Consider the following 15,126-nt stretch of genomic DNA (forward strand, 5'->3'; position numbering starts at 1 on the left):
GAAACAGAGAAGTCTAAAAACAGAATGTTACTCACACAATTCTAGAAGTCACCAGTTGTTATTCTGTCAAAATCGAGTTGCACATCAGTTCATGTAACTGGAGCCACTCTGGCCTTCTATGCTACCCATTGTAAGTAGTTACATAACAAAGTGAGGGCCTTAACAACAAGGCGAACAACGAGTGTCTGGGAAGTCAATTACGAAATCTGTGTTTTACACCGCTCTCGCAATTGTTTTACGCTCAGTGTCCGAAAGAGAATTGCTTCTCAACTTAATCTTCCGATTATGGACTATTGTGATGTTGTCTACCAAAATGCACATACACTGTAAATCAGATTTTGCTCCACTCAACATAGCCTACATGCAGATTTGTTCTTGGTTGTCCTTTTCGTACACATCACTGCACAATATATAACCAATTTAAATGGTCTTCTTTAAATGTAAGAAGACACACGCATTGGCTTCAGCTGATATTTAAATGCATTTATTTTAACTATCCCCCTTATTTAAAGCAGTATTTTTTACCCTACTCACCAATTCATCAAGTTAGACATTCTGTTCAGATTTATTTCTCTGTCCCCTCTGCAAAAAAATTGATTGGCAGAAGAGCGTTCATGTTCAAAGCCCCAACTGACTGGAATACTTTACCTGCTGCTATTATATTTCTTGCATCATTGGGTATATGCATTGTTATCACACTTTCAACTGGTCTGTACTTGTTATTAACTGATATTGATGAAACTGATTTGCTTGACTGTCTCAAATTGTAATGATTGTGTGCATTGCTTGAATTTCAATTAACAGACTGTATGTGGTTTGTCTTGTGTGTCCTGTTTTGCATTTTGTCTTTTTGTTTATGTATGTCTGTAAGTTGTTGCTATTGTCGGGAACCCTTTGAAAACGAGATGGTGCATCTCTAGGGGTTTATCCCAATAAATACAAATTTCTATAATTTTCTATAAAACTGGTGAACTATATGAACATCCATCAAATATCAGAAATTCCTGATAGTTGCACATACGTGAGCTGTACATAAGTCAAGGAATAAAGAAAAAAAACAGAAAGATGTAATTTGCTTGGTGGAAATTCCCTTTAGCTTCTAAAGTTTCAAAGAACTGGTACTCTTCATGCTGGCTTCCTCTGCCTGCATGACAATTACAAATATTTGAAATGTGATAACATTAACCCCCTACAGTTACACAATTAGAGACTGAAACAGTTCTACAGGATGGAGGAAATGACAAAGGATTTGTCTGTGTGGAAAAGTCACCTTTAAGTCTGTATGTTGCTGAATAGAAAAATATGAAACGGTTTATTTTTAATTTCTTCTAATATTTTCCAGCTTGACTTGGATCTGCTCCACAAGATCAATGACCGTTTTGTCTCTGTTTACGCTTCAGAGTTGAGAGAGACATGTTTTAGAGTTGCTATCATAGGACCACCGTTACTAGCACCACTAAATGCACTTTAAAAAAACGTGCTGCGTTGTGGTTTGGTGGTTTCTATGCAAACCGGAGTGTTGCGTTCATGGTCTGTACTAGTGTAGGAATTTGGCTGCGGGGCCACTCAGGAGTTGGTTCTGGGCCGCATCTGGCCCGCGGGCCGCCAGTTGAATAGGCCTGATGTAATGTGTGTCTTAGAACCAGGGAAGAGGCACATGTGGGGATTCCCAGTGGACAGCAGCGAGGGAGACGTCAAGGAGGGCTTCGAAGCTGGATGAAGAAGGGATGGAGGTGGCTTTATGTCGCCATGGGTTTCTTTTGAAGGCCTTACATATGTACAGGGGGGAGATATTCGCCTACCCCCTGTATCTTCAAAAGGAACTCATGCCAGCCAAAGCCAAGTTCTTCGCCATGGATGTGGCTTGCAAGTACTGGCCGTACATGGAGAAAGCTGCAAGTGTCCTTCCTGCTCTCCAGGAGCTGACCACCATGAAGCCATTCCTCAGTGTAATGCATGCTCGAGCCCATGCGAACAAATGCGAGTTATGTGAAATATTTTTGTATCACGTACATTTATATTTTTTATATTTATAATACTGAAGTAGTAAATATCTAAGCTATACTGTTTAGTATAGTAGTATGTAGCCTCTCACAACAATTCCAGCAACCTTTTACCTTCAGATTATACGGAGTGGGAAGAACCAGGAGGGAGCAGGGATGACCGCTGGGGAAGAGGTGGAGCAGGTCAACAGCTATCTGTCCAGTTGTGCCCTGACAACAAACTACATGTCCAAAGCAGGTGAGTGGAAGGTTTTGCCCTATTATTGCATACTTTTTTAGATGACACATCATAACCTCATTATTGCTTTCAAAAGCACGACTGGACATGCTCACAGTGCATGCAATGGGATGGAACAGGAATAAAGGTGACTCCCTTCATCAGGCACTTTCCACAAGATTTGTGAAGGTGAGCCTCCTATTAAAGGTGTTGTTGTGTCCTTTGTCATTTGCACATGGCTTGTTGTTAATCATAGCATGTTTTAATCTTGATAAATGTCCATTGTCTACTGTTTATCAAACTAGTAAGAGGCTCCTGGAAGAGACTGCAAGTCTTGAGGAACTCAAGACGGAGCTACATTGTGTCTCAGATGACATGGTGTCGACGTGGATTTCCGACGTGAAGGAATGGGCATCTGGTAAGCACGACGAGATAACACCAGCTACATATCATTGTCCATGACTGTTTGAATTTACAGATTTGATCCTAAAGAGCAGCCAATTTTAAGGCAATAAGGCTGATTTTTCATGCCACGTAATGGGACCCTCACTGGATTTCAGTAGACAGGGACATAATCTTCAAGCAATAGCAAGCCAACTATGTGTCCATGTTTATCTCTGATATGTTCCGGTTTTCATAGTTGTACAATCAATTTGTGTTAAAAGGTGTTAAATATGTTGCACAACTTTGATTCTCAAAACCGTTACGTGTTGTGTAACAGTACATTTTACTGCCAATATTATTTCTACAGGAACATCAGAAACATCGGGTACTTCTGAAGACATCCTTCAAACAGCACTGCAGCAAGCATTGAGGGGCTTTACCTAAGTGTGAGGCACCGGAAGCAATCCCTTCACCGACAGAATGGTATAACAATATAATGTTTTAGGTTGCAGATTCAACCTACTGAATTATATATATTTTTTGCACTTGCAAATATAGTTTGTCACATATCCCTATCCCACTACTTCAGGTCTTTTTAAGACAGCAGCAAGCTCCTCCATCGACTTCGAAGGAAGCTTGCAGACAACAAATGCCAGAGGCATAGATGTTGCTGCGGTGGAGCATTCCCTCTCTGGAGGGAGCATCATGTCCGCGCTGTGGCCGTGGGAAGTTCATGGCATGGGTCAGTTTTCAGATATTTCATAATAATTCATTTGAAGTTCTGTTATATGAAGGTATACCTTGCTGAGTTATGCACATATCATGTAGAGTGTTAGAACGTTCATTTAGTGTAAGGGTATATCTTCAGTTTTCTTATTGTGTATACATTTGATTATTTTGAAAGTACATGTTTGGAGTTTTAAACATATTGTTATGCTATAATGAAAATGTGATTCATGTATATACATAACTGTGATTGGATTTTAGCTAACTTTACAGCCAAGAAAAAGATACTTGATCAAGTCATGCTTACACGGAGACTGCAAGAGGAGAAAGGCATCCTATTGTGGGAGATGGCGCAGCATTGCACATGGTTGCAGAACATGGCAGTTGCTCTAAAATATAAGGTGGCTGAGGAAGGTAAGTTGAAAGCAAAACTTAACCTACCTTGTAAAGTATGAGTTTTAAAGGAAAAAAAGTCAGCCCAAATCATTCTTGGTCAAAGAAATTGGATGGAGTATAATGGCCTTTGCCCATTCGACCCGGCCATTTTACATAATGAAGTCCCTTGGCAGTGACAATCATCTATATATATACATGGGAGAGAATATACTCCATTGAAGTGCTCTGGCCTCGTGAAGCAATCTTACTTTATAGTATGTCCATATAACAATATTTTGTGTATTTTCAGATGTAGACCAGGGGAATGGAGGACTTGGGTGCACCCTAAGAAGGAAGCATGCTGAGGCGTTGGAGAGGTTGCAGGTGGTACTGCAGCAGTACAAGACTGCTTTAGGTCCTGATGCTTGTTTCCTTCAACATGAAGAGGAAAGTCAAAGTGGCCTAAGCAGTCCAGACACCAGTGAAGATGAAGAAGGAAACATCATTTAGGTAATTTACTTATGAATTAATGTACAGTATCTTTGTAGATTTAGCCTCAACCTAGACATGTTGCTGTTACTTTTGTATTCATTAATGCTAAACATACATTGTGTATTCAAAAACCTCAAATTTGGTTTCTGATCCGCCCCTCTTTTTTGTTTCTCTGTATTTCCCCAGATTGCTGCTGCTCTCAAGCACGAATATCCACCAAGACTTGATGTGCTATCAGAAATGTAAATACTTTACTGACTTTATATTTAGAGATTGTATTCATACTCCTCAATGGAAGATCACCCTTGAATATGTTGACCATATGACTTTTCCCTATGCCGCAGCATCAGGCCAAACCTTTCACTTGTACACAACTTAAATTGTATTGAAGAAAATGCTCAGCGTCTCTGGAATGCATCCTGAGCAATGAACCATTCACTTTTGATCCTTTTTGAAACACAAGAATGGACATTCCTAAATCTCCAAGTATATCTTGCTGGTTATCATACAACTTGGTGAGCACATCATTGTCCAAGAGCAGGAGGTCTTTCCCTTTTTTCCCAGAACGGGATGCCTATGCATTATTATTTTCGATATCTTATAGGATTTACCTGTCATTAACTTTATATCACTGCACCTGTTACACCGCAGGCCAATAACAGCTTTCCTCTAATTGTTCATTTTTGTTTCTTTTGTGTTACTTGCTTTAATTGCTTTGTCAGTTATATTTCCTTTTTGGTCTCCAGCTATTAACCTGATTGATTGAAGTACTTCAATCAACATGTACAATGCACAGTCTTTTAGGATGTATAATTAGGGACATTGAGATAAACAACAAATAGTTTATTTGGTGAATCACCTCATTGTTGTTCTCAAAACCAAATAATACATTGTTATAAATTGTTATATTTGATTTACACATAGAATGTACATGTTTAATATACATAGTTAAATCATAAAAAAAATTGTTGTGTTGTATGATTTCTTAATACTGTATGTTATAACCGTTTGCATAACTTGATTTTATCAATCAATCAATCAATGTTTATTTATATAGCCCAATATCACAAATGTTACATTTGTCTCAGTGGACTTCACAGTTTGTACAGAATATCAGTATGACAATACGACATCCTCTGTCCTTAGACCCTCACATCGTACAAGGAAAAACTTCCAGAGAAAACCCACAGTTTAAAGGGAAAAATGGGAGAAACCTCAGGGAGAGCAACAGAGGAGGGATCCCTCTCCCAGGACGGACAGACGTGCAATTCTCTTTCCCCAAAAGAAATTTGGGGAAGCTGGGTTAATCGGAACATGAGAGTACACAGATATAGACAGAGAGAAGGAAGAAGTAAGATGTCCCCCGACAAACTAAGCCTATATCAGCAAAACTAGGGGCTGAATCTAATCAGCCCTAACTATAAGCTTTATCAAAAAGGAAGGTCTTAAGCGCACTCTTAAAAACGGATAGGGTGTCTGCCGTCCGAACACAAACTGGAAGCTGATTCCACAAAAGTGGAGCTTGATAAGAAAAGGCTCTGGCTCCCATTGTACTTTTAGAGACTCTAGGAACAACCAACAACCCTGCATTCTTGGAACGCAATGCCCTAGTGGGACAATAGGGTATAATGAGTTCTTTAAGGTAAGATGGCGCCTGCCCATTAAGGGCTTTGTAGGCGAGAAGAAGAATTTTAAATTCTATCCTGTGTTCTATAGGGAGCCAGTGTAAGGCAGCCAGAACAGGAGTAATGTGGTCCCTTTTCCTAACTCTGGTTAGTACACGAGCTGCAGCATTTTGAATCAGCTGAAGCGACTTGACTGACTTCTTGGTACACCCTGATAATAAGGAGTTACAATAATCCAGCCTTGAAGTAACAAATGCATGGACTAGTTTCTCTGCATCGTTTTGAGGCAAGATATGCCTGATTTTTGCAATGTTACGTAGATGGAAGTAGGCGGTCCTTGAAATTGATTTTATGTGGGTGTTAAAGGATAAATCCTGATCAAATATAACACCAAGATTCCTTACAGTCTCACTGGAGGCCAAATTAATGCCATCCATAGTTAATATATCTTTAGATAATTTGTTTCGTAGATTCTTCGGGCCAAGTACAATAACTTCAGTTTTGGTCGTGTTTAACATAAAAAAATGTAAGGTCATCCACGTTTTTAAGTCCTTGAGGCAGTCTTGAATTTTATTTAGATGATTAATTTCATCAGGCTTGATTGATAAATATAGTTGAGTATCATCCGCATAACAATGAAAGTTTACAGAATGATTCCCTTCAATATTGCCAAACGGAAGCATATATAGTGTGAACAAAATAGGTCCAAGCACTGAGCCCTGTGGCACTCCATGGCTAACTTTGGTTTGCATGGAAGATTCATCGTTGACACGTACAAACTGAGAGCGTTCAGATAGATAGGACCTAAACCAGCCTAGAGCAGTTCCCTGTATGCCAACTAAGTGCTCTAGTCTTTGCAATAGGATATCATGGTCGATAGTATCAAATGCAGCACTAAGATCGAGCAAGACAAGAATAAAGACAAGTCCCTTGTCAGAGGCTATTAGAATGTCATTTGTGACTTTAACCAGAGCTGTCTCTGTGCTATGTTGTGTTCTAAAGCCAGACTGAAAATCTTCAAATAAATCATAGTTTTTTAAGTAATCACAGCTGTTTTGCGACTGCTTTCTCAAGAATCTTTGAGAGGAACGGAAGATTAGAAATAGGTCTATAGTTGGCTAAAACCTCTGGATCGAGGTTGTGCTTTTTAAGAAGCGGTTTTATCACTGCTACTTTGAATGATTGTGGAACACAGCCTGATAATAAAGACATATTCATAATATTTAATAAAGAAGTGCTAATTAATGGAAAAACTTATTTTAACAGCTTAGTTGGAATCGGGTCTAAGATACACGTTGATGGTTTAGAAGAGAGAATCATTGAATTTAATTGTTCAAGGTTTATGGCTGAAAAGCATTCTAGTTTACTATCTAGTGTAATATTAGAACTTACGTTTCCGGGAGCTGTTGATAACACAATACTGTTCAAAGGCAAGAGGTCATTGATTTTGTTTCTAAGAGTAACAATTTTATCGTTAAAAAAGCACATAAAATCATTACTACTGAGTGCTATGGGAATAGAAGGCTCAGTCGAGCTGTGGCTCTCTGTCAGCCTGGCTACAGTGCTGAAAAGAAATCTTGCATTATTCTTATTCTCATCTATTAATGAAGAGTAGTAGGCTGCTCTCGCTTTACGCAGTGCTTTCTTATATTCATTGAGAGTAATATGCCAAATTAAACGAGATTCTTCAAGTTTAGTGGAACGCCATATCCTTTCAAGTTGTCTCGACTTTTGCTTTATTTTGCGGGTTTCGGCATTATGCCATGGAGCTAATCTATGTTGTTTTATTTTCTTCTTTTTCAAAGGAGCAACAGAGTCTAATTTTATTCGCAGCGCATCTGTAGCACTATCAACAACATGATCAATTTGGGGTGGTGTACATTTTGTATAAGTTTCCTCCCCTACATGCAGACATGCTATCGAGTTAAGTATTGGTGGAATCTCTTCCTTAAATTTGGCTATAGCACTAACAGGTTTCTGCTGCAGGAGCTTTTGGCTAATGCTTTGTAGTCTAGTAACAGTACTTCAAAAGTTACTAAGAAATGGTCGGATAAAGCAGGATTATGCGGTTCGACTAATAGTTGCTCAATTTCAATACCATAAGTCAGAACAAGGTCAAGAGTGTGATTATAGCAGTGGGTTGGTTTATTTACACTCTGACAGAAACCAACAGAATCTAATATAGAGTTAAATGCAACAGTAAGGCTATTTTTATCATCGTCAACATGAATATTAAAGTCACCTACGATAATTACTTTATCTGTTTTAAGTACCAAAGTTGATAAAAACTCAGAGAATTCTGATAAGAATTCTGAATAAGGACCTGGTGCACGGTACACTGTAACAAATAAGATTGGCTGCAAAGTTTTCCAGGTCGGATGCGTAAGACTGAAAATGAGGCTTTCAAAGGAGGTATAATTTAATTTTTGTTTAGTATTGATAAGTAAACTTGAGTCAAAGATTGCTGCAACTCCACCTCCTCGGCCCGTGCCTCGGGCAATATGAGTATTGATATGGCTGGGTGGAGTGGCCTCATTTATGCTGACATATTCTTCATGTCTCAACCAAGTTTCAGTGAGACAGCATATATCAATATTATAATCTGATATTAAATCATTTACCAGTATTGCTTTAGATGCTAGAGATCTTATGTTTAAGAGACCACATTTAATCTTCCTGTTTTGTTGCACTGTAGTAGTTGTTACATTTACTTTTATTAGGTTATTATGTATGACACCTCTATTAGGTTTTACCTTAAATTGTCCTTGGGCAGACACACACACCGTTAATATTGGGTATTTTATTGGGTTCGGGATTCCTATGGATGACTGCCTAGGAGAGAGCGCAGAGAAGCGTGTAAGACTGCGACTCTGCCTCCTGGTCTCAACTCCAGTTTGTCATGGATTAAGTCCACAAAGCCCTGAAATGTTTGCCGAAATGAGATTTGCACCTTCCAAAGTAGGATGAATGCCGTCTCTCTTAATCAGACCAGGTTTTCCCCAGAAGGCTGTCCAATTATTCACGAAGCCCACATCGTTTGCTGGGCACCACCAAGACAACCAGCGCTGAAATGATGACATGCGGCTATACATGTCATCATTGATCAGATTGGGGAGGGGACCAGAGAAGATTACGGTGTCCGACATTGTTTTAGCATAACTACACACCGACGCCACATTAAGTTTGGTGCATTCTGATTGGCGTAAACGAACATCATTACCACCGACGTGAATAACAATCCTACTGTATTTACGTTTATTTTTAGCCAGCAGTTTAAGATGTGCCTCAACGTCGCCCGCTCTGGCCCCCGGAATGCATGTGACTGTGGACGCTTCGGTCTCTAAATTCACGTGTCTCATAATAGAGCTACCAATAACCAGAGTTGGCTTCTCAGCGGGTGTCTCGCTGAGTGGGGAATATCTGTTAGATACGTGAACGGGTTGGTGGGGACCTGTGGGTTTCGCGTTATGCCCCTTCTGAACAGTCACCCAATCTCCCTGCTGCTCGGGAGTTGCCGGGGGACGGCTAAGAGGAGCTACCTTTTGCCGGTCCGCACCGGCTAACATGGACTTTACTGCAGCTGAGTTATTTTCTAAGATGCGGAGCCGGGCTTCTATGGCTATGATTCCCACCTCCAACCTAACAACTATACTACATTTAACACATGTATCGGTACCAGTAAAGGAGGTAGGGAAGTAACCAAACATGAGATAGTTAGAGCAGGAAATAGTACCCGAGGGTGGGGAAAGAGCCATGGCTAGCTATCAAGCTAAAGTAGCTACCGTTAGCAAACCCGAAAAGAGTGTAGGCAACTGTGGAGTTACAGTCGCTAAGAGAAGGAGAGTTTGTGAGTGCTTAAGCTGTAGTAACGTGTGATTACAACGTCAGACAGTTGCCGTGATCAAGAGTTTTAAAACGATCGATTAAGTTAAGATAATAAGCTATCAGCAACAGAACAGGCACACGGGATACCCGGAGATGACAACAACAACCGGAAGTTACAACATGCTTACCGCAATAGTGGTCCTTGTAGACACTGCTGTGCTTCTTCTCTGTCTCTTCGGTTGCATTTACATTTACATTTTAGGTTCTGTTGTCCATGCTTTTCATGTTAGACTAACTCCAACGCTCTAGAGTCAAGACATACACCCTTATGGTGGCCTTTTACTTGTATTGTGGTGAAACACATAAGTAAACCATTGCCAGAGAGGACCATTTTATTGTTTTAAAAACAATGTTATTGATGTGGTTGGTTGATGAATAAATATAAATTAAGCATACATCTATGGTACTTTTTGTTGTTTACATCACACTGCATTATAATGCGTTTGGAAATAAATTCATTTAGAAGTAACAATATGGGTTAGCACTTGAATATTTTTGTAAAGAGATGATCCTCATCCGGAACACTGGTTGTTGGTTTAAGATAAGATAGAACTTTGTTGATCCCAATTTGGGAAATCTTTGCATTGCAGCAGCATTAAAACACATGGCATTATACAATACAAATAAAAAGACAAGAAATAAAGAAGAAAATATACATGTTGAATTTACTAATGAGCAATAACAAGATATGGAAGGTATTATATTTACATAACTATGTGACAGATGGAATATTAAATATTACACTGAATATGTAAAATGTACAGTGAAGAGAGAAACTATGGAGCAGAGAGTTCTCTTCCAGCCAGAGGTGATTTGTTGTACAGCCACACGTTCTCACTCCCAACCCGTCACATGTTGACGGACGGTCAGGGCCCCTCCCCGTCACTGACTTGCAGAGAGCTCCCTGAACGTTGGTAATAGACACGTTGGGATCGCGGCGAAATGCTCTCCGCAGATCCATTCTCACAGCGTTTATCAACCTTTTTCTTACTCAATATCATGCCACACTTATTGTTTTTACTTCTTTATTTTAATTGAATAATGTAGGACTTTTGTTGCCGTCAGTTATGGGGAGAGTAGGGGCACAGAATACTGAAATCTGTATTGTTTCATCGTTTTTTCCTTCTAATTTTGTATTCTTTTCTAAACCACACACTGTTATTTACTCAACAACACATAAGTATCCTTGTGTGTATTTATTTGTTTGATTAATAAACACAAGTTGGAGTCCGTCAGGACCGAGGGTTGGAGCAGCTCATTTGCTTTAGAGAATTTTACACCCGGAAGTAAGTATTCTCTCCGCTTCACTTGACAAACCCATCCATGGACGAACCCCGTGATAGTCCTCAAGCTCTGATTGGATGTTTGAGTGTGCGCCGAGGGTTACGCCGAGCGTCGAACAGCACTTTGAAATGGGATGGAACCACGGCCCGCCCGTCTCCGTCTCGCGGGCCCACCACCTACGGGAAACAGCGATGGGGTCGGGTGCACTGCCAGAAGGGTGGCAGTGAAGGCAGAGGGTCTCGACGGACCAGACCCGGTGCTTCGTTGTTGGAGTCTACCCCAGTGGACGAGAGGGTCGCCTCCCTACGCCTGCGGGTTATGGGGGGGAAAACTCTGACTGTTGTGTGTGCTTATGCACCCAACAGCAGTTCAGAGTATACGGCCTTCTTGGAGACCCTGTAAAGAGTCCTGTATGGGGCTCCTGAAGGGGACTCTTTAATCTTGCTGGGAGACTTCAACGCACATGTGGGCAATGATGGAGACACTTGGAGGGGAGTGATTGGGAGGAACGGCCACCCTGATCTGAACCGGAGTGGTGGTTTGTTACTGGACTTCTGTGCTAGTCATGGATTGGCCATAACAAACACCATGTTCGAACATAAGGATGCTCATAAGTGTACGTGGTACCAGAGCACCCTAGTCAGAAGGTCCATGATCGATTTTGTTATCGTATCATCGGACCTTAGGCCGTATGTTTTGGACACTCGGGTAAAGAGAGGGGCGGAGTTGTCAACTGATCACCATTTGGTGGTGAGTTGGGTCGAGTGGCGGGGGAAGCCTCTGGATAGAACTGGTAAGCCCAAACGTGTAGTTCGGGTGAACTGGGAACATCTGGAGGAGGCCCAAGTTCAGGAGGCCTTCAACCCACACCTCCGGCGGAGCTCTTCGGGCATTCCTGTGGAGGTTGGGGACATTGAACCAGAGTGGTCGGTGTTCAAAGCCTTTATTTCCGAAGCCGCGGCGGGGAGCTGTGGTCTCAAGGTCCTAGGTGCCTCAAGGGGCGGGAACCCTCGAACCTCCTGGTGGGCACCGGTGGTCAGGGAAGCCGTCCGACTGAAGAAGGAGGACTTCAGGGATTTGTTATCCCGGGGTACTCCCGAGGCAGTTGCAAGGTACCGACAGGCCCGAAGGGCAGCAGCCTCAGCCGTGGCCGAGGCAAAGCAGCGGGTGTGGGAAAAGTTCGGAGAAGACATGGAAAAGGACTTTCGGGCGGCACCAAAGTTGTTCTGGAAACAGTCCGACACCTCAGGAGGGGGAAGCAGGGAAACATCCAAGCTGTGAACAGTAAGGATGGGACGTTGTTGACCTCAACTGATGGAGTGTTAGGGCGTTTGAAGGAGCACTTTGAGGAACTCCTGAACCCGACAACTCCGCCCTCTATGTTAGAGGCAGAGCTGGAGTATGAAGGGGGATCGACACCAATCTCCCGGGGGGAGGTCACTGAGGTCGTCAAACAACTTCACAGTGGCAAAGCCCCGGGGGTGGATGAGATCCGCCCAGAAATGCTGAAGGCTCTGGGTGTTGAGGGACTGTCATGGTTGACACGTCTCATCAACGTTGCGTGGAAGTCGGAAACAGTACCGAAGGAGTGGCAGACCGGGGTGGTGGTTCCCCTTTTTAAAAAGGGGGATCAGAGGGTGTGTGCCAATTACAGAGGCATCACACTACTCAGCCTCCCCGGGAAAGTTTACTCGAAGACTCGAAAGGAGGGTCAGGCCGATTGTCGAACCTCAGATTGAGGAGGAACAATGCGGATTCCGTCCTGGTCGTGGAACGACGGATCAGCTTTTTACTCTCGCAAGGATCCTGGAGTGGGCCTGGGAGTACGCTTATCCAGTCTACATGTGTTTTGTAGACTTGGAGAAGGCGTATGACCGGGTTCCCAGGGAGTCACTGTGGGAGGTGCTGCGGGAGTATGGGGTGAGGGGGTCTCTACTCAGGGCCATCCAATCTCTGTACTCCCAAAGCAAGAGCTGTGTCCGGGTCCTCGGCAGTAAGTCGGACCAATTTCAGGTGAGGGTTGGCCTCCGCCAGGGCTGCGCTTTGTCACCAATCCTGTTTGTAATATACATGGATCGAACTTCGAGGCGTAGTCGTGGGGGAGGGGGTTTGCAGTTCGGTGGACTAAGGATTGCACCACTGCTTTTTGCAGATGATGTGGTTCTGATGGCTTCATCGGTCTGCGACCTTCAGCACTCACTGGATCGGTTCGCAACCGAGTGTGAAGCGGCTGGGATGAGGATCAGCACCTCCAAATCTGAGGCCATGGTTCTCAGCAGGAAACCGATGGACTGTCCACTCCAAGTAGGGAATGAGTCCTTACCCCAAGTGAAGGAGTTCAAGTATCTCGGGGTCTTGTTCTCGAGTGAGGGAACAATGGAGCGTGAGATGGGTCGGAGAATCGGAGCAGCGGGAGCGGTACTGCAGTCGCTTTACCGCACCGTTGTGACGAAAAGGGAGCTGAGCCAGAAGGCAAAGCTCTCTGTCTACCGCGCCATTTTCGTTCCTACCCTCACCTATGGTCATGAAGGATGGGTCATGACCGAAAGAACGAGATCGCGGGTACAAGCGGCCGAGATGGGTTTTCTCCACAGGGTGGCTGGTGTCTCCCTTAGGGATAAGGTGAGAAGTTCGGTCATCCGGGAGGGACTCGGAGTTTAACCGCTCCTCCTTCGCGTCAAAAGGAGCCAGTTGAGGTGGTTCGGGCACCTAGTTAGGATGCCACCTGGGCGCCTCTCTAGGGAGGTGTTCCAGGCACGTCCAGCTGGGAAGAGACCAAGGGGTAGACCTAGAACCAGGTGGAGGGATTATATCTCTTCGCTGGCCTGGGAGCGCCTTGGGATCCCCCAGTCAGAGCTGGTTGATGTGGCCAGGGAAAAGAAAGTTTGGGGCTCTCTGCTGGAACTGCTACCTCCGCGACCCGACCACGGATAAGCGGGAGAAGATCGATGGATGGATGGATGGAACCACGGCAGACTGTCCAAAACTGGATTTTAACGGGTCCACCCCCTCCCCCACCCCGTCCCCAGAACTACAAATGTAGTAACTGTGTAGTAACTACACAATATTGTGTGTTTCGCAACATGTTCTATGGCGCGTCTCTGCTGGGAATTGTAGTTTTAAAAGACGTTTTCATATTTCCCATAATAAGAAGTTGCCAGTATTAAACTGTGTACATCCCTGGAGGTTTCGGGGATAGGAAACACTCACATTTAAAACATATAATTAATAAATGGGGGAAAATTGCTTGTGCCCATAATGGGCAGCATTAATATATATATTAATGCTGCCCATTATGCCCATTAATATATATAAAATAATTAATATAATATATATAATATAATATAAATTATATATATAATATAATGTAAATAATAAAGCTCTTCTGACCTTAGCTGTCATGTGGGTATATATACCCACATACCCTTTATTTAACAGCTCGTCTTATGTCTGTGACCCCTCCTGTTGTAAATTGATAAGCCTGAAACATGCACTTGTCAAGGTTCAGAGGCAAATTTTGCAAATATGGCAGTAGCCATCGATCATCTTAAGATAAGATATACTTTATTGATCCCAAGTTGGAAACATGTGCGTTACATCAGCATGTGTAACAGTTGTAAATATGCAGTGGTGTTTATTTGTAAATCATTTAGTAAGCTTTTTTCTTATTCAAAATAAGACCTTAACCTAAAGTATTCTTTAATGTTTAAATAAAGCCTTATTAGTTTGTCTGTCTGTGTCTCCTATTAATATCTAATAATAAAAATAATACATTTCAATAACGTGCTTTAACCACTAGGTGTCCCTTTCTATCAGCTGTGCACCGTTATGGTGTAAATATACCAATATACCGATTGGATCAAATATGAAAGTCAGCCGAATTAGTATTGATACTGCAAGGAGTTGACCGTTCGTCAACATGTGACCGGTTGGGAGTGAGAACGTGTTGTGTACAGAGTCATTGCAGTGGGCAGGAATGTTTTCCTGTATCGGTTCCTGTGACAGCGGAGCTGCAGCAGTCTGTTGAAGAAGGAGCTCCTGTCTGTCCAGCTGCAGGTGGAGAGGATGGGTGGGGTTACCCATGATGGAACCAGAATAAGGTTTTTTTGGCTTACACGCCTTTCATCGAACTTTG

The 15,126-nt window shown here is 42.6% G+C and overlaps 1 protein-coding gene across 2 annotated transcripts; it reads left to right on the forward strand.

Annotated features, from left to right (window-relative positions):
- Positions 1-3,260: 3,260 nt before the first annotated feature.
- Positions 3,261-4,547, forward strand: LOC307017178 (uncharacterized protein). Of its 2 annotated transcripts, none has more exons than XM_079646719.1 (4): positions 3,261-3,346; positions 3,592-3,744; positions 4,016-4,215; positions 4,384-4,547. In XM_079646719.1, the coding sequence occupies exons 1-3, from the start codon at positions 3,310-3,312 to the stop codon at positions 4,213-4,215; spliced, it is 390 nt and encodes a 129-aa protein (XP_079502845.1). In that variant the 5' UTR covers positions 3,261-3,309; the 3' UTR covers positions 4,384-4,547. The 2 variants fall into 2 exon arrangements, with proteins under 2 accessions (XP_079502845.1, XP_079502846.1); XM_079646720.1 differs by having other exon boundaries at positions 3,279-3,346; positions 3,604-3,744.
- Positions 4,548-15,126: the final 10,579 nt, after the last annotated feature.

Source organism: Notothenia rossii (assembly GCF_949606895.1).
Source record: "Notothenia rossii genome assembly, chromosome: 8".
Lineage (NCBI taxonomy): Eukaryota > Metazoa > Chordata > Actinopteri > Perciformes > Nototheniidae > Notothenia > Notothenia rossii.